General features: G+C 36.8%; 2 protein-coding genes across 3 annotated transcripts in view; both read right to left on the bottom strand.

Moving 5' to 3' along the window:
- LOC132155850 (neuroblast differentiation-associated protein AHNAK-like) overlaps positions 1 to 710 on the bottom strand; it is a 30498-nt gene extending 29788 nt beyond the window's left edge. The window contains exon 1 of the mRNA XM_059564583.1: positions 558 to 710. Within this exon, the coding sequence (XP_059420566.1) occupies positions 558 to 615 (58 nt within the window). The 5' untranslated portion in view covers positions 616 to 710. The remainder of the gene's footprint in view (positions 1 to 557) is intronic.
- Positions 711 to 9415: 8705 nt separating this feature from the next.
- On the bottom strand, positions 9416 to 25303 carry LOC132155849 (5'-3' exonuclease PLD3-like). Of its 2 annotated transcripts, none has more exons than XM_059564582.1 (12): positions 25281 to 25303; positions 16686 to 16753; positions 16446 to 16496; positions 14324 to 14484; positions 13961 to 14141; positions 13772 to 13889; positions 13541 to 13668; positions 12407 to 12604; positions 12036 to 12175; positions 10951 to 11113; positions 10401 to 10500; positions 9416 to 10307 (listed from the first exon to the last, which is right to left on the bottom strand). In XM_059564582.1, the coding sequence occupies exons 2-12, from the start codon at positions 16725 to 16727 to the stop codon at positions 10120 to 10122; spliced, it is 1470 nt and encodes a 489-aa protein (XP_059420565.1). In that variant the 5' UTR covers positions 16728 to 16753; positions 25281 to 25303; the 3' UTR covers positions 9416 to 10119. The 2 variants fall into 2 exon arrangements, with proteins under 2 accessions (XP_059420565.1, XP_059420564.1); XM_059564581.1 differs by lacking the exon at positions 25281 to 25303 and adding an exon at positions 18420 to 18548.
- Positions 25304 to 27560: the final 2257 nt, after the last annotated feature.

Raw genomic sequence — 27560 nt, 5'->3', positions numbered from 1 at the left:
AAGCGTACTGCCAAATGTACTGACAAGCGTTCATAGTATTAAACTAAAATATAATTTAATGTCATTTCTGTTGAAATTTGTATGTCATGCATTTAATATATATATCATTGCAAATGTTATATATATATATATATATATATATATATATATATATATATATATATATATATATATATATATATATATATATATATATATATATAAAATTTGCAATGATAAAGTCACTTATGCTAGTACATTTAAAATATGTTAACTTTTAATGTAATATCAAATAACACACTATGATTCAATTATAATCGTGTATTTTACATGTGCTTCAGTATATTAGTCAACACATTGAAATAAGTGTACACTTATAAACACAACAAAAGGTTATTAAAATATAATGATTTTAATTATACTTAATAGTAAGTGTACTTAAGTGTCTTTCTTTAAGTGCTCTTGAGCAGTCTTTTATTTGCACTTGCAGATATTATATTACATGCAAGTCCAGTTTCACATTCAATACAGTTAAGCACACTTCTTTTTCATGAGGGGTGTTATGTCAGCAAACCCACCTGCGTCTGAAGAGGGCCTCCAGTTGACACGGAAGATTCCTCGCAGACACTCACACATGGCAGAAGACAAGATACACGCTCACCCACACCGAACATGCATCCCACGCTCCACTGATACGGGTCAGACCTTGGGCCGGGTGCTGTGAGCAGATCACTTCCAGCGAGCATGAAGCAGAGACGGTCACTAAATCGGGAAGAGAGGCAAACTGATACAGGAGGGAGTCGGTCGGAAGTAGACAGAGGGTGTGAATTTGGGTTTCTTTGTTGGGGGGCATGCTGGTGTCAAAAGTCAACGAGAATGCAGTGGAGAAAAAAAGAGATGGATGGACTGCATTAGCTGGTGCTGAGAGTCAGCAGTTTGCGGACCCCTGACTAAAGCTCCCTGCCTTTGTTCATCAGTGCTGTTCATTTAGTCCCGGCCCAGCAGGGCCTTGTTATTGGGCTTAGTGAGAAGCAGCTATCAGGGCTTCTGTCAGACAGAGCTCAACAGCTCCCACAATATAATTAAAAGAAAAACACATTCCCTCACTCACAATCACAAACAGGCCTGGATAGGCACAGACCGCTCGCTGCCAGCACACCTGCTATTCCTTCACTGCCACTGATTCTCTGATCGAAGAAGCAAGGGCCTACATTCACGAAAGATGGGCTGTCAATTCCCTCTGTGTGTTCAGAGGGATATGCTGGATTATGTGTTGTTTATTTGTTTATATAACTTGTAAAAAAGATGTAGGTTATGTGTTTAGAACCAATTGGCAGAGAGAATGATTCATTTACATTAATAAAATTACTTGCTTGATTCCTTAATGAATCAGTCCTTTTGGACCAATCAGATGATTCCATGACTCATTCATTAACATGAGAGGCCTTCAAAATGGTCTCTCAATTTGGTTCACTCGGCTACACAATCATGGGGAAAACTGCTGATCTGACAGTTGTCCAGAACACACTCTTCACAAGGAGAGTAAGCCACAAACATTCATTGCCAATAAGCTGGCTGTTCACAGAGTGCTGTATCGAAGCATGTTAACAGAAAGTTGAGTGGAAGGAAAAAGTGTGGAAGAAAAAGATGCACAACCAACCGAGGGAAGCACAGTCTTATGTGGATTGTCAAGCAACATCGATTCAAGAATTTGAGTGAACTTCACAAGGAATGGACTGAGGCACCCGTTTGCCAAGAAATTTTGGAGCACTTCATGCTTCCTTCTGCTGACCAGCTTTTTGAAGATGCTGATTTCCTTTTCGGGCAGGATTTGGCACTGGCCCACACTGACAAAAGCACCAAAAGTTGGTTAAATGACCATGGTGTTGGTGTGCTTGACTGTCCAGCAAACTCTCCAGACCTGATCCCCAGAGAGAATCTATGGAGTATTGTCAAGAGGAAGGTAAGAAACAAGAGACCAAACAATGCAGATGAGCTGAAGGCCACTGTCAAAGAAACCAGGGCTTCCAGACCACCTCAGCAGTGCCACAAACTGATCACCTCCATGCCACGCTGAATTGAGGCAGTAATTAAAGCAAAAGGAGCCCCTACCAAGTACTGAGTACAGTAAATGAACATACTTCCCACAAGGTCTTATGAAGTATTGGAAATGGTGGGTTTTTGTTAAATGTGAGACGAAATCATCACAATTAAAATAACCAAAGACTTAAATTACTTCAGTCTGTGTGCATTGATTTTATATAATACACAAGTTTCACAATTTGAGTTGAATTACTGAAATAAATGAACTTTTCCACGAAAATTCTGATTTATTGAGATGCACCTGTAATTAAACACATTTATAAACATGCCCCCCCATTATTTAAAATGTCAATGTTCAAAATGTTACATTTAAAACAATTATAATTATAGCTTTAGAAATTATAATTGTTTTAAATGCACCCATTTTTTATTTAGAGTTGGTTAACATTAAAACATATCAAAATGAATATGCCCCTTACCTTAAGTATTTAGATTAAGTTACTAAACATGAGTAATCTTGCGAAATACATTACAAAATACATTTTAGATCATGTATTTTGTAATCTATAGTAAAAAAAGAGAATGTTTTTTTTTGTTTTGTTTTTTTAAAGTAACCTTCCCAATCGTTTATTAAAGGCAGTTGAATGTTCTTTGACCCACTTAAGACTTAAGTGCATCTTTACATTGCAATTTATTACATTTATATCAAATTATATACAGTTAGAAGTAAAATCTTCCACAAGTACCTTCCATGTGCTCTAGTATGTTAGTCATTACATCAAAATAAGCATACTTCTTTAAAGCACTTTATAGTAAATCTGTTTGACAATAGACAAAATCATTTTTTTTAAAAGTGTCCTTATGTGTGTAAAGAAACAGTAATAAAAAGTAATAAAACGCCTTCACTTAAGGCACTTAAGAGTATTTAATTTAATTAAAAGTTCAAATGATCTGCATTTACAATAAAAAAAGACATTCTTTTAAGGTTTGAATACACTATAAGTGCACATTCTTTTTTTCACTATGTAAAGCATTACATCTTGTAACTTACTGCCTAATTTTTATTTTTTTTATGATGTAATGGGTTTCTTCATCCAAGGCGAAACTAAAGCAGTTTTGTAACAGTCCAAAAATGCATGTGGCAGATTATAAACCAACAGCCTCACACTTAATCCATTTTCTAGATGAAGAAGCTTAAATAATCTTAATTTTTAACGCAATAGAACCACAGGCTCCAGGCATGGTATTTCATTTGAGAAATGGTGTTAGTAAACATATTTATTATTCATTCTCAGTGAATAATACTGTTTGAAAAAAGCATGACTACATCGTACAATAACTAAACCTGAGTAAAGGCCTCAGTAAAACATTAATACATCATCTTAATTAATACCAACTTTATCATTCTACTGTTGAACTCAAAGCCTTTAAACTACACTAAAATACTTTATCTATACTGCATTTGCTGTGCAGACAATACAAACACAATCCATTTCCACAAGAAAGTATGTTGTTTAACGGTTCTTCATGAAATCAGACAGAAATGTAACTGATTAGTTATGAATAATAGATAAATAAACAATGAGGTAATAAACTACAGGTCAAAACTGCTCCCCAAGGATGAATTTATTTGATCAAAGATACGGTAATATTGTGAAATATTATTACAAATGAAAATAACTGCTTTCTATTTTAATGTATTATAAAATGTAATTTATTTCTCCAATCAAAGCTGAATTTTCATCATTGCTCCAGTCTTTGATATCCTGATTTATTTATTCTAATATTGCATCGCAGAAAATTACATTTTGAAAGTTTTCTAATAAAAAAAAAAGTTATTTGATATTGTAATAATATTTCAGTATATTTTTTGTCAGATGTATGCAGACTTGACGAGAGACTTCCTTTAAAAATATTTTACAACGAATCATAAGTGTTCCAAACTTTTGACCGGTAGTGTATATCATTTATCAAAAGTATACACGTCAATTAGACCACCAATTTAGATTAGTATCTCTAATCTAGCATCATTTTGGGGGTTTATGACCACATCACACCTCCACCCATCTTCCCATGGGTGGCACACACACCCACTGTCTCCAGATCACACACACACACACACACACGGGCTGTCGAGATTGATGATTGATGTCCGGATGGTAATTAAAGTGCACAGTCACACACACAGAAAGCAACAACAAGCCCTTGAGCACTTAACTCTGGGTATTTTATTACAGGAATGAAAGGAATTGTTAAATGTTCTGTAAATCACTAAACAAATAATGTGTCAGCTAGTGTATAATGTAATTTAATATTAGCATAAAGCACATGTACCTATTAAATCAGTTTAAAATACTGCAGGGCATAATATATCACATTTACTCTCAAATACATAATATGTCTATAATATTTTGATGTAGTGCTCAGTTATGAATGATTATCAATTATTAATAATGGTTTTTATTATTAACAATGTTGAAAAGAGTTTTGCTTAATGTTTTTAGATGCTGATTTGCTGCTCAATTTTTTATTATTATCAATGTTGAAAACATTTTGCTGCTAAATATTTCCTTGGAAACCATGATACAATTTTCAATGGATTATCGATGAAAGTTTAAAAGAACGGCATTTGTTTGAAATAGAAGTCTTATAAATGTCTTTACTGTCACTTTGATCAATTTAATGTATCCTTATTGCTGGATAAAATATGTGTATTTAATTTTAATCTTACTTACCCCAAACATTTCTACAATAATTATGAGAATAAATTACATTTTACAATTTATTTACATAGAAAAAATTTGAATAATATTTACAAAATTTACAGTTTTTGTGGTATTTTGACCAAATGAATGCAGCCTTGCTGAGCTTAATAAACATCTTTCAAAGAAATGTAAAGGAAATCTCATTCTTCCAGAATTTTGACTGGTTGTGTATGTCCAAATATATGGATTCACAATGGTCTGGAACTTGGAGTGGGAATTTATTCCAAAAATAATCTCATAATACTAATAGTGACTTGTTGCTTTAATGAGGTGGACAGTAGACACAGCACAGAAGCTGATGAACCCCAAACACATCTTCTGTTTTGACTGAAATTATGGGAAAAATACTCAATCCTGTGATCTCTAAGAGCTCATGGAGGTCCAAAAGTCTCAATGAAATCATAGCTGTAATTGTTACATTACAACCAATTTACAGAGGAGGGTAACATGCTCCTCTTGTGTATAAACACAGGACATGCTTGCAGTGACCCTCAGCTCACAGACACACCCTGACTGACCACGTACAGCGGCTCCACAGCTAAATAAACGGCTCGCTCCAGTCACTGTCATAGAATTATTTATTCTGTAGCCTTAACATGGACAGTTTCAACCATTTAAAACTCGGCGCTGAGTTCAGATGATTACATCTAGGTAAATACGGTGATGGTGCAAAAGAATTACACTTTAAAATATATTTAAAAAATGTAACTTAATTGCATGTTATTAAAATTGTATTATCGATTAAACTGATATTAAGTTGACATCAAAAGAGTTTTTTGAATCCTCATAAGAAGGACTTCGGTACATCTTTGCATGTAGTTTAATAATTACTTATATTTCCTTTATAATTGGTAGCATACAGTCGTGGCCAAAAGTTTTGAGAATTACATAAATATTGGAAATTGGAAAAGTTGCTGCTTAAGTTTTTATAATAGCAATTTGCATATACTACAGAATGTTATGAAGAGTGATCAGATGAATTGCATAGTCCTTCTTTGCCATGAAAATTAACTTAATCCCAAAAAAACCTTTCCACTGCATTTCATTGCTGTCATTAAAGGACCTGCTGAGATCATTTCAGTAATCGTCTTGTTAACTCAGGTGAGAATGTTGACGAGCACAAGGCTGGAGATCATTATGTCAGGCTGATTGGGTTAGAATGGCAGACTTGACATGTTAAAAGGAGTGTGATGCTTGAAATCATTGTTCTTCCATTGTTAACCACGGTGACCTGCAAAGAAACGCGTGCAGCCATCATTGCATTGCATAAAAATGGCTTCACAGGCAAGGATATTGTGGCTACTAAGATTGCACCTAAATCAACAATTTATAGGATCATCAAGAACTTCAAGGAAAGAGGTTCATTTCTTGTAAAGAAGGCTTCAGGGTGTCCAAGAAAGTCCAGCAAGCGCCAGGATCATCTCCTAAAGAGGATTCAGCTGCGGGATCGGAGTGCCACCAGTGCAGAGCTTGCTCAGGAATGGCAGCAGGCAGGTGTGAGCGCATCTGCACGCACAGTGAGGTGAAGACTTTTGGAAGATGACCTGGTGTCAAGAAGGGCAGCAAAGAAGCCACTTCTCTCCAAAAGAAAACATCAGGGACAGATTGATCTTCTGCAGAAAGTATAGTGAATGGACTGCTGAGGACTGGGGCAAAGTCATATTCTCCGATGAAGCCCCTTTCCGATTGTTGGGGCATCTGGAAAAAGGCTTGTCCGGAGAAAGAAAGGTGAGCGCTACTGTCACGGGTTGACTCAGTATTTTGTTTGTTTTTGATCAGAGACATTTGGGCCTTATTTTGTGCAGTGTCATGTGTGATGGTGTTTACTGTGTGCATTAATATATTGGCACTCTGAATTGTAGTGGTCATTTACTGTGCATTTGCATCAAATTTGTAGTGGGTTTCTATTTCTTAATCTGCCCTGCTTGACTCTTTATAGACACCTATTAATGGACAAACCTGGCAACCCGCTTCCTGTTTTATTATTCTGCCTATATTTGGACTGTGCTTCCTCCCTGCTAATGTGACTTAATTAATTCATTAGAACTTGTCACCATGCTCCACCTTTTTGCCCATATTTGGACGACACTTCCTGTGATTTGAGTAGCTTTATTATTGCCTCTGCATTGCTGCTGATAATGGCAATTAGTGACTAATTCTCTAACAGCTGGCCATGCCTAGTTTGAAGGAGATAAAAACTGACTCTTTGGAACAGAGAGGGGCCTTGCCTGGTGGCTGCTGTTCTGCTGCCATTTTGTGTTCTATGCACTTCCTTGCTCTGTACACGAAGCCCAAGTTCCCAGGCATCTCTGTTTGACCACCGGTATACTGCAGCTGGATTTTCTCAACGCTCTCTAATGTTGCCTAAAGGGCCGTAAATATATTTTATTACCACACATTGTGAATGTGTGTCCATTTTCTGTGGTGTTGGTGTTCATTGTGGTCGTTTGCTTTTAGCCTCAGCAATACCTGTCTTATGGTTCCAGTGGTTGGCATTGTCCTGAAGACTGTGGCTATCCTCGAACCTCCCTCAACGCTCTCTAATGCTGCCTGAAGGGCCGTAATTATATTTTATCGTACTACAGTGTAAGTGTGACCCGCTATCTGTGATGTTGGTGGTCATTCGTGGTGCTCCCTTCTAGCCTCTGGATTATCCACCTTGGATCCCTGGGCCCAGTGTTGCTGTGAAGACTGTCTTTGTTACACCGGAATCTCCCTCAGCATTTGCTGTTTGCCGCCGAGAGTACCGTAACGTTTCCCTGTGGGTCGGACGACTGCCGTGACCTTCTGGACGTGTCCGCTTGACTTTTTGGAGGGAGGACCGCTGGAGCGAACTGTCGTGAAGCCACACGGCTTCAGAGACATCATTTTAGTGAACTCTTCCCCCTACGTAACACTATTTCTAGTTAGTGCTTGCTGTCCCAATAAAGACTATTTGTTGTATCCGCACATTGACTGTCTGTTTTGTTTCTGTGGCTGGGACCTGATTTATTTTATGTAACGTTGGTCACTAGGTGACACTACCATCAGTCCTGTGTCATGCCAACAGTAAAGCATCCTGACACCATTCATGTGTGGGGTTGCTTCTCATCCAAGGGAGTGGGCTCACTCACAATTCTGCCCAAAAACACAGCCATGAATAAAGAATGGTACCAAAACACCCTCCAACAGCAACTTCTTCCAACAATCCAACAACAGTTTGGTGAAGAACAATGCATTTTCCAGCAAGATGGAGCACCGTGCCATAAGGCAAAAGTGATAACTAAGTGGGTCGGGGACCAGAACGTTGAAATTTTGGGTCCATAGCCTGGAAACTCCCCAGATCTTAATCCCATTGAGAACTTGTGGTCAATCCTCAAGAGGCGGGTGGACAAACAAAAACCCACTAATTCTGACAAACTCCAAGAAGTGATTATGAAAGAATGGGTTGCTATCAGTCAGGATCTGGCTCAGAAGTTGATTGAGAGCATGCCCAGTCGAATTGCAGAGGTCCTGAAAAAGAAGGGCCAACACTGCAAATACTGACTCTTTGCATAAATGTCATGTAATTGTCGATAAAAGCCTTTGAAACGCATGAAGTGCTTGTAATTATATTTCAGTACATCACAGAAACAACTGAAACAAAGATCTAAAAGCAGTTTAGCAGCAAACTTTTTGAAAACTAATATTTATGTAATTCTCAAAACCTTTTGCCACGACTGTACTTTCTTGAGAATACTGGTTAAGGTTCCACTGAAAACTGTATGTCATATTTTCAAAATATATTTGTAATTACACATTTGTGATGATAAAACTGCAATTTTAAACATAACCTTAAAAGAAATATTGCATAGCACACTACAACCATTATAGTATATTATAAACTAAGATTATTAAAACATAATGGTTTAATCTTTAAAAAGTGCACTTTTGTATATAAAGTAAATTTGGTTGCCTTTTATTTCATAAATTTTGTCTGCAAGTATTTTAAAACACATGATTTTAAGTCTACTAAAAGTGCATATTCAATACAACGAAGCTCACTTTTTCTCAAAGGTAGCTTACTCTGAAAAGAATTATGGTGCAATAAAATGGTATGAAGAACATAAAAGAAAGAAAGAAAATAAAGTGTTTTTTTTTTAATTGCATTGTACAAATGATCAAGTACTAAAAATCAATTATGGATCTAAAGCTGTTAAAGCTATTTCTAACGGGCCTGCAGGTGTCAGATTTGTGGTGTACATACTGCCCTTTTGGTGTCAACTATGTTTTTTTAACATTTGTAACAAATATGCAAAATGAAGTATACATGCTGTACTTAATTTAGTGAAAACCAATTTTCGAGTGAAAATCAACAAGTTTCTAATGGCCAGATATTCAATTCAGCGACTGTGTGTTGAAAGGGTGTGTGCTTATGATTTGATTAGTTTTCATGGCATGTGTTACACTTCTTGTCCCTCCTAAAACCATCTGAAATGACCCGAAATAGCCTCCATAAATGCACTGTTTGAAGGAAATCCAGGAGCATCCAGAATTATTTTCAGAATCACATACAAATTCTATGCTACTACAAGAATGTTGCAATACGAAATCAAAGTATAAAACAATGTAAAACGACATAGAAATGACTAGAAACAGTTGCATTATATCAAGTGTTTAATTGTAACATTTTACACTTTCATAAAACACGCAGCTCTCAATGAAAGAGAGGCTAAATGTAAACTGAACTAAATTTGAAAAAGAAAAACCTCCCTTAAATATTTTAAGATTCACACCCAATAAAATGAGCATATCTTCAAAAACAAAAAGGTTATAAAAGCTTTAAATTGACTCACACATCACTGTTCTCCTTTCTGATAATGTCTGGTAATGACATCATAAACCACATCCTGAAGTAAAAACTCATGAGTGGAGTGAGTGAATGAAAACAGTCAAGTAGTGGTGACCTGACAACAAATGCATTCAGACGTTCATGACAATAGACTGGTTATTAATCCAGTAACACTGCTTCTTTGAGTCAGATCTGATTTATAAATGCAGCAACTGAAATCACTTTAGAAAGAGAAAGCAACAATACAATACACTGAATCAATGCTAATACGATTTTTTTCCTGAGAAACTATGTTGAAGTGTTTCTGTTAAGAGGTATATCATTGCATTGTCATTTTGTGCAAAATATATGCAACTGGTCAGAGGTGAGAGTGACTTCATTATAATTGAATTTTTGTTTTTGTTAAATGAGTGCAACCCAGAAATAGAGCAGGACTGTACATGCCCTAAAAACTATCCTCCAGCAAATGCCATTTAACAGTGTTTTGCACTCTCCAGCGCCCCCTGCAGTGTGAAGCCTGGTCTAGCAGATGTCTTTGCGGTTGGTCTTGTGGTTGATGTCAGTGCTGTATGAAGAGTCCCAGTCTCTCTCAAACACTGCCTGCAGCTGCTCCTGGACTGTGGGGCTTGTGGACTGAGCTGAAGTCTGGTTCACCACTAACGCAGATCCAGCTGTGTTCACAAAGTAGTCCCCTGACCAGTTAGACGTGCCTGGAAAGAATGGAGGCAGGGAATAAGATAACAAGTCCAAGCTTTTAGATGACAAACTGTAAAGGGTTTGGATGTTTAAGCAGTGAGCCGTACCTATATAAGCAACCTTATCTGTGACCATGTACTTGTTATGGTTGACTCTGGCAAAGGGAATGTGTTTCTGTCGAGGGTCGGAAGGCACAGTAAAAATTCTCTGTGAGGGGAAAAAATTATTTGTATTCATTTATATCAGACATTTTTTCATATAAATGAATGCATTATTTGGAAAGGGCACATTTAATTGATCAAAATGACATGATTTCCACCTTGCCTATTCTAATTGTTATAAAATTATATTCTAATTCTACTGCTGTCTATTCAAAAAGTCCTCGGTTTTCAACACTGATAATGTTTCTCCATCAGCAGATCATCATATCAGAATGATTTCTGAAGGATCATGTGACACTGAAGACTGGAGGAATGATGCTGAAAATACAGCTTTGAAAAAATAATAATTGTAAAATATATTCAAATAGAAAATGGCTTTTTGAGCAAATAAATGCAGCTTTGCTAAGTGTTCTTTCAAACATGAAAAATCTCTGCCAACCCCAAACTGTGCAACACAAGGGATCAACAGATATAACACAAATGTGACGGCCCTCACCACTTGAATGTCCAGCTTGCTCTTGTACTGTAAGGAAGCTAGCGAGCGGAGGAAAGGGAACATGATAGGGTTGGTATTTTCCCAACAACTGATCAGCAGACGCACACGAACATCACGCTCATAAGCCACGCGCCGCAGCTGGGTGTCGATATCCACCCAGTAGCTGCAAAGACCAGGGAGAACAAGGGTTAAACATGATGGGCATTACAGAGGTAACTTATGAAGGTTAAACATGTGCAACTCCATGCAGACTGAGACAAACTACATGAAAACTAAATGAAAACAGAAAATATTCAAATGAAATCAAATTCAAAATATTAACAGTATTAACGAATATTAACTATAATTATGGAAGCCCATTTCCACAACTGAATGAAAAAAAAAGACTTTTTATCTCACAATTCTGACTTTTTTTCTCAGAATTGCGTGATGTAAACTCGCAATTGTGAGTTTAAAAATTTTAATTGAATTAAAATTTGCAGTTCAGACTTTTTTTTTTCAGAATTATGAGTTTATAACTCACAATTATGACTTTTTAACCCACAATTACGAGTTTGTTTTATGCAATTATGAGAAAAAAAGAACTCACAATTTAAAAAATGTTCTCAGAATTACGATATAAATTCGCAATTGTGAGTTAAAAAGTCATATTTGTGAGTTATAAACACGCAACTCTGAGAATTAAAGTCCGAACTGCAAGTTTTTAACTACTCGCAATTGTGTGTTATGAATTCAGAATTGCAAGAAAAAAAAGCCAGAATTGCGAGTTATCTCATCTCGCAACTCTGTGAAAAAAAGTCAGAACTGTGAGATAAAAAGTCGCAATAGCCTTTTTTAAATTTTTTATTCAGTGGCGGAAATGGGCTTCCATATATAATAGTATATCAATAAAATAAAATAAAAAATAAAAAGAAAGAAAACCTTTTTGGACTGGGGAGGAACTTTTGAGCTTCCTCATGATATGCCAGTTAAAATATATGGTTGAAAAAGCCTATGATAAGCAGATTTCATAATGAAGACAGATGGCTTTAGGCTGCTTGGTTATGAAACATGTGCGTGAAGGAGGTAGGGAATATACCACAGACCTTTTGTGTCTGGAGTACTCCATAGTGGGGAGATAGTTCATCACAGCGATGTAGACGAACTGCTGGGCATCAGCGATCACGCTGAGGATAGACTGCAGGTCTGGAGTCCGGCCCTCGGCGCACAGTGAAGGAGGAGAGCTCTGTGAGGCGGACAGAGAGAGAGAGAGAGAGAGAGGAAAACTTCCTCAATAATGCCAAACAAAACTGCAATCAGCTCAGCAAACACCACCAGAACAAGGAACAACATAAGCCACAAAAAAATTCCACAGGAATACACATCGTCACGTTCAGTGCATTAGCTGTGTCTCTGCTCAACCACAGAAAAAGGTTTCAAAACCACAGGTTTCTCCAGTGTGCTGGATCTCTCTTACAGATAGATAGACGCTGGCATCGGTCCCATTGAGTGACAGCTGCATGGGGGTGTCCTTGTTGTACAGAGTGGAGTATTTTTGGGGCCAGTGTGCAGGGATGGTCGTGGTCTGACTCAGGTACCAATAAGCCTCAAAGATCTTCCCAAGATCTTCAGCAAGACAGCTGCAGTCATACACAGCCACACCCAACTCCTTCACCTGAGCAGAATCAACACATCAGACAAATAAAACATACACGATCCAATGGAGATGTGAAATATATGGAGTATTGGTGCTATTTCTGGATGAATGAATGTAATTAGAAACGTATTAGCAGCACATCTCTCCTCCTGTATTAAAATGTTTATATTCATTACCATTCAGAGGTTTGGGGTCAGTAAGATTTAAATGTTTTTTTTTGTGCTCAGCAAAGATGCATTTATTTTATTAAAAAACAGTAATATTGTGAAATATTATTACAATTTTAAATAAAGGTTTTCTGTTGGAATATATTTTAAAATGTAATTTATTTATGTGATCAAAGCTGTATTTTCAGCATCATTGTTCCTGTAGCTCAATTGGTAGAGCACTGCGTTATCAAGCACAAGGTTGGGGGTTCGGTTCCCCGGGAACACATGATATGATATGTAAAAATTCATAGCCTGAATGCACTGTAAGTCGCTTTGGATAAAAGCATCTGCTAAATGCATAAAATTTAATTTAATTTAATTTTTTAATTTAATTACTCCAGTCTTCAGTGTTACATGATCCTTCAGAAATCATTCTAATATGCTGATTTGCGGCTCAAGAAACATTTCTGATTTATAATCACAAACACTTGAGCTGCTTATTATTTTTATGAAAATCGTGATACGTATTTTCAGGATTTCTGATGAACAGAAAGTTCGAAAGAACAGCATTTATTTGAAATCTTTGAATCTTTACCGACTCCTTTAATCAATTTAAAGCATTTTTGCTGATTTGTAAGTTTTCTTTACATAAAATATACCTTTGAATGTTACCATAATTATTTCTACTATATGAGGCATGTACGAGTAGGCGAGGAAGCAAAAAATCCAAAATACTGATATCAAACCATGTGGCAATTAAAGTTAGCGATCCTTGTGTAAAAATGACAAAAGAAATACGGCAGACCTGTGTTAGTGACCTCCAGTCCATATTGGCGCTTCCTATGTAGATGTGCTTCTTATCCACGATCCAGAACTTAGTGTGCAGCACTCCTGTCGTCAGCTCTCGCATGTTCACCATCCGCACATCAGCTCCTGCAGGAAGCAAGGCATTATTTAATATAACGTTTACACCTGTGCTGATATACGCTGTTACTTTTGCGTGGCTGTTAAATATGTCAAAGTCAAGTTGACTTACCAGAATCAGTCAGGAACTTAATGTCATTCATAGGTTTTTTCTCTGATGGTTTATCAACTGCAATTCGGACAGAGACTCTCCCCGAGAGCTGCCCTAGCTCCTGCAGAATCTGCTCACCCTACAATGAACAGATCACATGATCAGATCACAGATCACTTATTATTAATTCAGTAAACGTCACATCCAAACCTGATTGGCTGTGGCCTCGTGTGTGTGCGTGTCGTCATTGGTGAGAGTCCAGTAGAAGGAGGCGATGTCCAGACTGGTTTGAGCACTAGATATAAGGTTGAGCCAGGCTTCATATATGGACTGATGAGTGGTCGAGGAGTTAAACACCAGTCCCTCGGGAATACTCTCTACTAAAACAATCCTGTTAACGACACACATGGGCAACAGAGCCATAAATGCAGACTTCATTGAAAGTGCAGCTGTGAAACTGTGTGCTGTGGTTAACCTCATTTACCAGTGGACCACAGAAACACACAAAAACACAAAGAAGTGTGTGACAGAATGAGAAGTGACCCAAATAAAGTCCCATTGGTGGGAGTCTACCTGCAGGGATCAGTACAGGTTTCTCTGATTAGAAGATGATCCTGCTGTCCAGATGATTTTGAGGATGAGGATGTTGACATGGGAAGAAGCAGGGCTTGGAGTGACAGGAGGATCAGCAGTATTGTGGTTAAACAGGTGAGGATGATCAGACACCTGTAATACTAAACGTAGAGATGGATACGCTAAAAACCTCTGGGCAATGATAGAGAGATAACGAATAAGGGACAGTTCTCCACAATTCTCATAAAATAACTGAACATGTAAAATGATTTAAACAAATTGAGGTACAATGTAACTAACAGTAGTTAAAAAATAAAATTTTGACTGTGGCTGATATTAAAAATAACTTTTTGATTTATCAGTATTGATATTGGACATGCATCAGCTGATATTAAACAGATGTTTGAAATGAGTCACACATTGGCTGGTAATTTATTTATTTATTTAGTTTCATTATTTATTATTCATTATTTAGTTTTGTGCAAACTTCATATACCTCAAACTGTAAATTCTACTTCTTGTTACAAGTATGGAAGAACCATCACTTCTACCACAAAAGACTGCTTTTTAAGTTATCTTCCTGATGTATCCGAATTCCTTAGCATATCCTTAACCTCAGAACAACTTGATGATGTAACAGAAACTATGGACTCTCTCTTTTCTAGCACTTTAAATACAGTTGCTCCTTTACGCTTAAGGAAGGTTAAGGAAAACAGTTTGACACCATGGTATAATGAGCATACTCGCACCCTAAAGAGAGCAGCCCGAAAAATGGAGCGCAGCTGGAGGAAAACAAAACTAGAGGTATTTCGTATTGCTTGGCGGTAAAGTAACCTATCCTACAGAAAAGCACCAAAAACTGCTAGATCCGATTACTTTTCTTCTCTTTTAGAAGAAAACAAACATAACCCCAGGTATTTATTCAATACAGTGGCTAAATTAACGAAAAATAAAGCATCAAAAAGTGTTGACATTGCCCAACACCACAGCAGTAATGACTTTATGAACTACTTTACTTCTAAAATCGATACTATTAGAGATAAAAATTGTAACCATTCAGCCGTCAGCTACAGTATCACATCAGACAGTGCACTATAGACCCCCTGAGGAACAGTTCCACTCATTCTCTACTATAGGAAAGGAAGAATTGTATAAACTTGTTAAATCATCTAAACCAACAACATGTATGTTAGACCCTATTCCATCTAAGCTCCTAAAAGAGGTGCTTCCAGAAGTCATAGATCCTCTTCTGACTATTATTAATTCCTCATTGTCATTAGGACATGTCCCCAAAACCTTCAAACTGGCTGTTATTAAGCCTCTCATCAAAAAACCACAACTTGACCCCAAAGAACTAGTTAGTTATAGACCGATCTCGAATCTCCCTTTTCTGTACAAGATACTACAAAAAGGTATTTTTCTTAGAGAAAAATGGTATCTGTTAGGATTTCCAGTCAGGATTTAGACCGTATCATAGTACTGAGAAAGCTCCCCTTAAAGTTACAAATGACCTGCTCTTATCATCTGATCGTGGTAGTATCTCTCTATTAGTGCTTTTGGATCTTAGTGCTGCGTTCGACACTATTGACCACAACATTCTTTTGCATAGACTTGAACACTTTGTTGGCATTAATGAAAGTGCATTAGCATGGTTAAAAATCATACTTATATGACCGCCATCAATTCGTATCAGTGAATGAAGATATATCCTATCGATCACAAGGGCAGTATGGAGTACCTCAAGGCTCAGTACTAGGGCCATGCATTTTGATATAATTTTGAGAAGTGTCATTTCAGGCACAAACAGATAATGTGAATGGAATTCAGTGTTCATGTGCATCTACTTCTTGCGCTCGAATGGTTTAAAATCACTTTAATGTTAACACCAACAAGACCTAAAACACGAGCAAATGATGAACCTTCAATTGTATGATGATTAACCTTCGCAATTAATCCAAGAATCACCTGCGCTTGGATCCCTGGTACCTGGTCCATACAGATTAACGATCAGTAAACATCAAAATCCTTTGATGTGACTATTACCGATGTGCACATTGACGCTGAAACAATATTTCATGCAGCCCTAGTTCACAGCCACGATCAGGATAGATTGATTTACTACCTTTTTTGAGCCAAGATGTGTTTCTCCTCTGCTTAGCTCCACATCAACCATCTTGATCAAGACATTGAAAACAAACAGAACTGTAGTTAATCAAACACAGCAATTTAAGTTTGCACATAAATTCATAATTTAAAACCACTAGATAACTCTTAAACAATAAGTGGACTTAAGGAGCATATAAGAATCACAATCAGTTCTAAATAATTTAAATGAAGAAATCAGTAATCATGCATAACCTACCTTTTCGTATGGTATATCTGACTTCATTGTGTCGAGGCTCATCAGTGCATTAGGAGGAAATAAAAAACCTGCAAAAAATGAAATGCAGTCAGTCTGTCTCCGGGGAGTCAGTGTTCATGTAAGCATGTAGACTGGACGGTGAGCGCTTTTGCCATTCTTTGTTCTGTCTCCCGTGCCCAGCACTTTTATAGAAACAGGCTTTTTGCCAGCTCATTATACGGAAAGAGCCAGACGTCAGCGTTAGTGGTTATAGACTGAACAGTCAGGAGGCTGACACATGAGTCTTGATGAGCTCGGCAAATGTTCAACACGCAACTGGCGCTGTGGGATATCATCTGATTTAAAAGTGGAAGTGTTTTTGAAGACGCGGGGAAACTGAAGAAATGTAGATGCTGTGCAGGTTATGAGAGTCATGCGACTGAGCTTCCTGATAGTGACGTGATCTAGCTATTGAACCTCATTTTATTTAACACACTCATAGTGTACAACTCAATGTGTGAATGACCTAATTACGTCTAATAAATTTTCATATTATAATGGTTAACCTCATAAAGCCTGTAAATTTCAAAGGCCTTTAAATTACCAGCATGATCAAAACTTTGCTGAAAAACCTGCTAGACACCATGATTATCCACATTTTTTTTTAAATCATCTTTTAATATATAAAATATGATACATTAGGCTTTTGAGAAATGTTTATTTGTCCATCTCTCAATCATCACTGCATCGCATTATGTTTTTCCTCCACAATAAAAACTACAGATCATTTGCTCATAAAACTAAACAATTAAAAATCATCTTAAGACATATTATTGGGCGATAAAGAGTGACAACTGATATGTATATTTTATGTAAGTAGTTTGAAGTTCTGTTATAAAGATCTCAATTATTTATATTAAATGCAATCAGAATTGTATCTTACTTCTTGGCCTTATTAATAAAAACTGCACCAAACTGAGCTCCATATGTTGACTATATCACACTGAATGAGACATAAAATCCCAGCTGCATAGTATTAAACTATATATAACACTTTTATATTTTGACAAATAGTTCAATAAGTTGTTTACATTATTATTTCACATGTCAGGCTTTACAGGGTTAAAATGAGAGAAGAAGCACAGTCTGACACTTTTAATTGTGTGCAAGTTGCTGTTGATAGAAGCATCTGCAAAATGAAAAAAGAAAGAAAGAAATCAAAAATACAGAAGGCCATATGTTTTCATACTTCTGTAAAATGAGTCCTCCTCACATGAGTCTAATCATGTGCACTTTTTCATATAAAAAATAGTATTGTGCAACCTGAAAATGATAATTTGCCCTACAAAGAAATCAAGTCAAACAGGTTTGAAACAGCACGGGGATGAGTAACTGACAAGAAAACATTTCTGGGTGAAATGTCCTTTTAACTAAGAGTTGTGAATGCGTCTCAAAGATTACAAATTCTGTCATACTGTAAATAACCTTCCTAATAAACGCTATCTCTAACCCAAGTGAGCTGTTTTACAAAGATATCCTCTGTGGGACGAGCCTATGATAACGTTACCCCACAAAGTCAGGCAGCTCACTAGTGTTTGACACACAGCCGTGGTCTATTTCTGCTTTCGTGAGTGTAATGTACAGTAACACGTTTGTAGTTGTTGAATACTAAATGCGCACACACAACCTCTGTCAAAACAGCTTTTTAAAATTTGAAGGAAATGTTAGTAGCGTTATAGGAACTGAAGGACATACCTGTGATCTAACAGCTCACAAAGCAAACCATCCCGTCTGACACAAAGCGATAAATCAGCTGTCAGTGAGCTCTGTTTACAGACGAAGACAAGCGCGCGCTGTTAACAATAACAGATCAGCGTAAACAGAGCCAGCGCTGTTAGAAGAGTCACGTGACAACATTTTAAGTAGCCTATGGGTGAAAGCCATGACAGTGACGTAAACAGTACAAATTCACTTCAGTTTGATCAGGGTCATGTTAATGAAAACGGTTTTCTACAATAACAATTAACAATAGGACATCGGTTAATTGTTATTTCCCACTGCTCTCCAGTCATGCTGTTTATTTAATTCTGTATGTTGGCTAACACATGATTTTATTTAGAACATCTCAAGTTACCCTACATAAAAACAACCCCGTCTGATTTAAATCATTTTACTGTATTTACGTTTTAAAACACATAATGACTAGTAAACCGAAAACTATTTTACGTAAATTGATATAATTATCTAATAATTATTATAATTCCAAAACATTTTTTTTATCAATTGACACGAATGTATATTTCTTAAAAAAAAAATAGATAGATAGTAAAATTAATCATTTAAAACATTTAAGGTTTTAAGTAAATTAATCAAAATAATTTATGCTTAAAGAAACAATTTTGACTTCTGGACCATAAAAAAAAAACAATAATTATAAAATAAAATAAAATATCTGCTGAAAGCTCGACCATCTACCAATCAACAGCTGAAAGTCTATTTATGATGTCATGTGTGTTTTTCTCCAGCAGAGGAAGACATTGGACTACATTTTATTTGAATACCAGCGCTGCATACTGAGACCATAGACTGTATAAAAACATGGACGTTGTGTCCGTGACGTCACCCGTAGACTCCTGAAATGTGTTTTTGAAGCCTAAAGTGTGCAGAGTGAGACAGGGGTAGCTGCAGCCTGGAGCAATGGGCGTGCCAAAAGGTTTCTCATTGGTGAAAGGAGTTTTACTGTACTATTTACTACACTTTATATACCACAAATATCTATATTAAGATAAGTTTGTTACAATACGATCATAATTTTTCCTTTGAGTTATATCTTGCAGCTTTAGTAATTAGTTTATTGTTGTTGACAGACATATGTACAGTGAGACAAAACGATGACCGCATCGAATCCTTCAGAGATGATAGTTTATATCTGCGTCCTTTTTGTACAGAATACATCCTGTAAGTATAATAATTATTACCACCTCTATTGCAACTGTACTATGATCAATTCACAATCTGAAGACGATTAGACAGAATAAAAATAAAAAAACTCTAATTTAGAGTTTGTTTCTACCTTTCTACCAGGTGTCCAACTAATGCAGAGTTTATTCAAGCTGCCAACACACTGGTTTTGAAGAACCCTTTCCAGAGAAATATAGAAAGAAATGACTGTGTAAGTTAAATTGTTTTTAAACCATTGATTTATCTCTATCAACATAATCACACACAATATTGTAGTAACAAGATGTTGTAATCTTTATTTGCTGGAAAATGACAATCAGTCAAGTTTGTGTTTTAAGCACATCTGACACATTCCTAAACCTGAAATATAAAGCAGAACGTGCTCCACTTGCAGGTTATTGTAGAATATGTAAGCACACTGCCATATACATAATTTATTTTTGCACTGTTAATCAATTTTACATTTTCACTTAGTGCAGGTTAATGTAAGGAAGATACTGTACAACAGATATTTAAATCCTTTTTGTATGTACTCCACTTCTTCACTGCCTGACCATCATCTTAATGTTTATGCAGTTCAATGTTTTTATTATTATTTGTTTTCTAAAACACCTTGTTCAGTAAGTATTTCGATGTTTTTCATATCTGTCACGGTCTAAGCATGATCTGTTTCTGTTGTTCTGATGAAGGAAGCTTGTGTTGGGGAGGATTCAGTGTCTGTTGAGGCACATGTGAATGTGCTACAAAGTGAGTATCAGAAACACATCCAGACACATGGACTGTCAAAGACGACTAGGCAGGAACATTCTCCTGGAGACACTGAGAAAGCACTGAAGGAATCTCTGTGGAGGATGTACTCAAAAAATACACATACAGGTCCTTCTCAAAAAATTAGCATATTGTGATAAAGTTCATTATTTTCCATAATGTAATGATAAAAATTAAACTTTCATAGATTTTAGATTCATTGCACACCAACTGAAATATTTCAGGTCTTTTATTGTTTTAATACTGATGATTTTGGCATACAGCTCATGAAAACCCAAAATTCCTATCTCAAAAAATTAGCATATTTCATCCGACCAATAAAAGAAAAGTATTTTTAATACAAAAAAAGTCAACCTTCAAATAATTATGTTCAGTTATGCACTCAATACTTGGTTGGGAATCCTTTTGCAGAAATGACTGCTTCAATGCGGCGTGGCATGGAGGCAATCAGCCTGTGGCACTGCTGAGGTGTTAAGGAGGCCCAGGATGCTTCGATAGCGGCCTTAAGCTCATCCAGAGTGTTGGGTCTTGCGTCTCTCAACTTTCTCTTCACAATATCCCACAGATTCCCTATGGGGTTCAGGTCAGGAGAGTTGGCAGGCCAATTGAGCACAGTAATACCATGGTCAGTAAACCATTTACCAGTGGTTTTGGCACTGTGAGCAGGTGCCAGGTCGTGCTGAAAAACGAAATCTTCATCTCCATAAAGTTTTTCAGCAGATGGAAGCATGAAGTGCTCCAAAATCTCCTGATAACTAGCTGCATTGACCCTGCCCTTGATAAAACACAGTGGACCAACACCAGCAGCTGACATGGCACCCCAGACCATCACTGACTGTGGGTACTTGACACTGGACTTCAGGTATTTTGGCATTTCCTTCTCCCCAGTCTTCCTCCAGACTCTGGCACCTTGATTTCCGAATGACATGCAAAATTTGCTTTCATCCGAAAAAAGTACTTTGGACCACTGAGCAACAGTCCAGTGCTGCTTCTCTGTAGCCCATTTCCTGCACACGCCTGTGCACGGTGGCTCTGGATGTTTCTACTCCAGACTCAGTCCACTGCTTCCGCAGGTCCCCCAAGGTCTGGAATCGGTCCTTCTCCACAATCTTTCTCAGGGTCCGGTCACCTCTTCTCGTTGTGCAGCGTTTTTTGCCACACTTTTTCCTTCCCACAGACTTCCCACTGAGGTGCCTTGATACAGCACTCTGGGAAAAGCCTATTCGTTCAGAAATTTCTTTCTGTGTCTTACCCTCTCGCTTGAGGGTGTCAATGATGGCCTTCTGGACAGCAGTCAGGTCGGCAGTCTTACCCATGATTGTGGTTTTGAGTAATGAACCAGGCTGGGAGTTTTTAAAAGCCTCAGGAATCTTTTGCAGGTGTTTAGAGTTAATTAGTTGATTCAGATGATTAGGTTAATAGCTCGTTTAGAGAACCTTTTCATGATATGCTAATTTTTTGAGATAGGAATTTTGGGTTTTCATGAGCTGTATGCCAAAATCATCAGTATTAAAACAATAAAATACCTGAAATATTTCAGTTGGTGTGCAATGAATCTAAAATATATGAAAGTTAAATTTTTATCATTACATCATGGAAAATAATGAACTTTATCACAATATGCTAATTTTTTTAGAAGGACCTGTATTTCAGGACACCTGCTGGAGTGAGTATATTTAAAAAAAAACTCATCAACTGTAAAATATCTTGTTTCAAATCTTTTCAGGTAATATTTTATTCTTCTGTACCTTTTTAGCCCATCTGTAAAAAATTTAAAGCAATAGTTTTAGAAAACAATGTAAGATTTATCAGTGTATACAAGAACATGAAATGCATCGTATATTGTGAACCTTATACATTAGCTTCTGATTGTTTCTGCAGTTCTGCAGTGTATGTAGCTACACTGTCTGAGCCAAAGAGGATGCAACAGAATCTGATGAATCTGAAAAGTGTTTTCTTTTTTTTTTCTCGTTATTATTATTATTATTATTATTGTTGTTCTTATTCTTTTTATTTATTTATTTTATGAAAGGGGGACCCGGCTACACCTTTCCTACCATACACCTGCTGGATACTGACTGTAAAATGTCAATCATAGGAGGAGGGCTCAGTGTGGTGACAGAAGATGGAATAGATGTGTGCCAGTGCACCAGCCTTGATGAAGCCTTCATAACAGCCTTGTGTATTCTGTTTTCAACATTGCATGTCCACCACATCTGAGAAAGACACTGACTTTCCTTCAGAGGCACATTGTCAACATTAGAAGATGGAGACAAGCACTGCCAGTAACTTTACTCTGAATGATTTGCCTCTTGTATTAGATCCTCATGCCTTGACTGTACCATTGCCCAAAGTACACTCGAAGGACATTCACTCTTTGGAAGTTAATCCAACATGTTGGACTGGTACATGCACATGAACCAAATAGCTTGCTCTATTATTTTTCTATTCTATCGGTTTTCTTTTTATTTATTATATTATTTAAAAGCTCTTGCTACGTGTACTGTGTTAAGCTAACTGAGACTTGTTATAGCTCTTATATATCTTTGCTCTTTTTGTTGTTTTGGATTGCTTCCACTTTGTCCTCATTTGTAAGTCGATTTGAATAAAAGCGTCTGCTAAATTGGTTACTTCTTTTTTGAATCTCTCAACATTTGTTTTTCTCTTGTGTAGGTATGGTTGACTGAAAGTCTATCAGTCCAGATGTGAGGAAGACATACAGAGTGGAGTTGGAGCTCAGCAGATGTGATGGCTGTAGATACTGTGGTCTTGGAAAGAAGAGATCTTCACAGTTTTCTATTCAGACGAAGAGTTTGCTGGATTCTGTTCTATGGACTGCTACTACAGAATGAATGAATGAATGAGTGGTTTATTTATCATTCCATCTATCTATCTATCTATCTATCTATCTATCTATCTATCTATCTATCTATCTATCTATCTATCTATCTATCTATCTATCATCTATCTATCTATCTATCTATCTATCTATCTATCTATTATCTATCTATCCTTTTACTTGAATTGGCGACTGAAACTGAAAGCTAAATAAATGTTTTAGTGGATAAAGCTGTTTCTGTTTGCTTAATTGATTAATGTCACTTACTAAAACAAGGTTACTTAACTCTTCTGACTAATTTTTACATTTGATAATTTAATGGTTTTGTCATATTTATTTTTCTCTATCAGGCAAAATCTAGTTTTCTAGTGTAACACTTTACAATAAAATTTTTATTTGTTGACTGATGTATTAACTAACATTAACTATGCACAATACATTTGATACAGTATTTATTAAACTTTGTTAGTTAATAAAAATACAGCTGTACGTTGTTTGTTCTTGTTAGTTCACTAATGTTAACAAATACAGCTGACTTTAAATGACTTTAACTTAAGAACAGCAAGTGCGACTAACTGTATTAAGAGACGTTTGTATTCTCAAAAATAATTGTAATCTGTTTTTGATTATTGATAAACTAAGACCTAAACGTGCGGTGGTGATTACGTCAGTAAGCCGTTTTGAAGGTACTTTCGAAAGTCATTGAAAATAATATTATTTACATCATTAACGCTGCTTTTACATTGGATGAATTTCAATTGGTTTTATAGGATTATGTGTTTAATTTATCGCTTTCTATTAATCTATAGGCCAATAGCGATTAAGAGTATGGCTCGCCTGTACAGCCAGTACAGCCAGTTTTTGCTAAACCTTTTGCCACGCCCCCTACCTTTCTTTCCACCAATGAGAAACCTTTTGGCACGCCAATGGCTCCAGGCTGCAGTTAACCCTACTTGTGCAGAGCATAGACAGTAAAAGAAATGGACACAGCGACCCCATTGGAACTCAATTGAGACAAGTGAAGCCCATTTTTAGCTATTTTTAGCACTTCCGTTTCTGACGCGCAGACTCAAACTAAGCTTGATGACGTCAGCAACCTGTCTGACAGATGTAAATCTTCTAGTAGCTGTGCGTGCAAACTGCCATCGTTAATCTTGCAGAGACGGCGAGCTTGAGCGGGGAGTTCTTTGGCGTGAGTGAGCAGGAGTAAATATTCTGATTAATTATTTTGTATAGTATTTTAAAATGTAACGCCAGTACGCCATATTAAGTTAATTGCCTGCGAGCTTCTCCTCCTGTCTGTACGGTAATTTCTCTACTGTGCTACAGAGAGTCGAGTGGTTATGACGCAATCGTTAGCCTTTTTTTACAAAAACTGTTTCTACGGGGCCATAATGTAACATAGAAGGTAATGGAGCCCTTTATACATTGTCGTGTATCTTTAGAAATAAATAATGGACAAATGGAGTCTTTAAACGCCTCAGATGTAAAGTTATTCGCTGTCAAAGTGACGCCAAAATGAATGCAAAGTCAATGGGATGCTAACGCAAGTGGAGTTCTGCTACAAGATGGCAGCTCGCGGCCGACTTCATCTTCCGGTCGACTTCCTTCCCACCTGCAGAAACCACACTTCGGGAGTCTAGGGGTGACGTCACGGACACTATGTCCATGTTTTTATACAGTCTATGACTGAGACTGAAAACTGTGAATTTAGATTATGATGCTAAAATAATGCGAGGAGGTGAGAACAAATGTTTAATTATTTATTTTATTTCTTGATTTCTTGAAATAATACTCCATCATATAGTTGGAAGACAAAACTATGCCCACATGTAGGCTGTGTTTATGAAATGGAACCACAGAAACCTCATTCACGGAGGTAAATTAATAATATTTGATCATGCTTAAACTGACAGTTTCAGAACTGAATTAATTGTAATTGTCAAATTCTCTTTTTTTCTCAATATCTTAAGTCAGAAAGTTTGAATTAGCCTAGGCTATATATCATTGGAAGAAGTCACATTATAACCAGCACAAAAGGAACATACCGGTAATTCATTGAATGCACAAACAGGTGTCTGTGTGAGTGTGTGTATGGAAGCATATGGGTAGCAATATTCAATTTGGAATGTAATATGCAAAATGACAATGCAATATGTAAAATGGCAATGCATTTCTGTATTTACAGTACATTTACATTTTCCAATACATTTGTGCAACGTTTGGTGCAAAATGAAAATGAAAATTAAATTTTCATTTTTAATATGTAAAATGAATACAAATTTTAACGCTTTATAAGTTGCAAAATGAAAATGAAAATGTATTACAGAAATGATTAGATATGTATAACATGTTCAAGCAAAAACTGTGGCAAAATTATCATTTAAATGCTATTTCTCTTAAATGCATTAACACTCACAGTCAAGACACTTACGATTGCATTTTCATTCAATGTCCCGCAATGAATGTAGCAAAATTCAATGTGCACATTGAAAATGCATTCCGAGCCGATCATGTGTCTGCCCCCTCGCGCCATGTCAATCACTGTGTGAAAAAGGCGGGGCTTGCAGAAGGTCAGAGACTCAAATCTCAAGAAAAGGATTCAAGTGAGAGAACATGGACAAGACCGTTGGTCCGTGTACGTTTTGATCATTTCGGTTTATGGCTTCAATATTTTATTCGCACTTGTGGGCGGCGCTGAAGCGCTCCTTTCATCTGATTGGTCGAATCGGTCCACCTTCAGCTCGGTCTTTTCATTCTTTCAGACAGATTAAGAGTCAGTGCGAGTGAAGCACTGTAATGTCTGAAACCACCGCTCACTGGTAATTAGAATAATATTTGAATCAGATGTAGCTGGGCACATAATTTGTGCTGCTGCGACTTGCAAGAGATCCCGTTAAATTATTTCTAGGTTATAGTATTGTATAAATATTGTCCCACTGATAAAAACAATGCAAATAGTTCTGTCTCCTTGCATAACAGTGAAGTGGAAATAATATAATTAACTTTATGAAATAAAATTAAATAGGATTTTTTGGGAAGGTAAGTCTGGCCAGTTATACAGCAACACGAGTCAGACGAGTCTGAAGATCTGAGCTGAATTTGGTGAAATATTAAAGTTCTAGTCTGTGTCAATTACTTTCATAATAAATAATAATAATAATGTTACCCGTATTTTTCGGTATAAGTTGCATCAGTCCCAAAATACGTCATGACGAGGAAAAAAACATATTAAGTCACATTTATTCAGAAACCAAGAGAAAACGTTACCGTCTACAACCGCGAGAGGGGGCTTTGGGGTAGGCTACAGGAGCACTGAGCAGCATAGAACTAATTTTACTATTTTTATTTCAGAAATGTAACTATATTAATTTTTACAATTATTTATTAATGTCACACACACATACCTAGTGCCTTATGACTTAAAAGATGAGAGTGGTAAATGTTACAGACATGGAACTGTTCAGTCTATTATTGATTTTTATTTCCACTTCACTTTTATCCAAAGAGACAGAACTATTTGCACTGTATTTATCAGTGGGACAATATTCATACAATACTACAACCTAGAAATAATTTGCAGGTCACAGCAGCACGAATTTTGTGCCCAGCTACATCTGATTCAAATATTATGCTAATTAACAGTGAGCGGTGGTTTCAGACATTACAGTGCTTCACTCGCACTGACTCTTAATCTGTCTGAAAGAATGAAAAGACGTGCTGAAGGTGGAGCGATTTGACCAATCAGATGAAAGCAGCGTTTCAGCTCCGCCCACAAGTGCGAATGAAATATTGAAGCCATAAACCGAAATGATCAAAACGTACAAGGACCAACTGTCTTGTCCATGTTCTCTCACTTGAATCCTCTTCTTGAGATTTCAGTCTCTGACCTTCTGCAAGCCCCGCCTTGTTCACGCAGTGATTGACATGGCGCTAGGTGGCGGACACGTGATCGGCTCGGAATGCATTTTCAATGTGCACATGGGCGTCAGTTTGGTTTGAAATGTGGTGGGGACAGAGACGCATTCAGAAGTGCATTTTCAGAAGTGGTGGGTACAATGATGCATTTTTTTTTTTCTCTTTCGCGCAGGTCATGTTTTGAAAGACGTCCTGTATCTTATTAATGTAAATAAATAAAAATGTATACAAAAATGTGATGATGTCCGACTCGTTTTATGAAGAAGAAAGCCGTACAAAGCATTAGACATATGATATATGACCCACTAATCTGCTTCATATCATCATATAAGTACCATGTTGACAATATGACATGGCCATGACGTGGTTTAATGTACCTAAACAATGATTACCAAATTTCTCTTTCATGT

Source organism: Carassius carassius, chromosome 13, assembly GCF_963082965.1.
Source record: "Carassius carassius chromosome 13, fCarCar2.1, whole genome shotgun sequence".
Lineage (NCBI taxonomy): Eukaryota > Metazoa > Chordata > Actinopteri > Cypriniformes > Cyprinidae > Carassius > Carassius carassius.
Note: the sequence above shows the minus strand (reverse complement) of the source record. Positions and strands in the feature narration are given on the sequence as shown.

Bases quoted from the DNA above. Each gene is read 5' to 3' on its own strand.
- LOC132155849 (XM_059564582.1), bottom strand. From the start codon at position 16,727: ATGAGCCTCGACACAATGAAGTCAGATATACCATACGAAAAG. The intron at 12,605-13,540 runs GTCTGCCGTATT...GATTCTGCTCAG, and splicing joins ACTGGAGGTCACTAACACAG to GTGAAGGAGTTGGGTGTGGC. The intron at 10,308-10,400 runs GTACGGCTCACT...CATTCTTTCCAG, and splicing joins AGATAAGGTTGCTTATATAG to GCACGTCTAACTGGTCAGGG.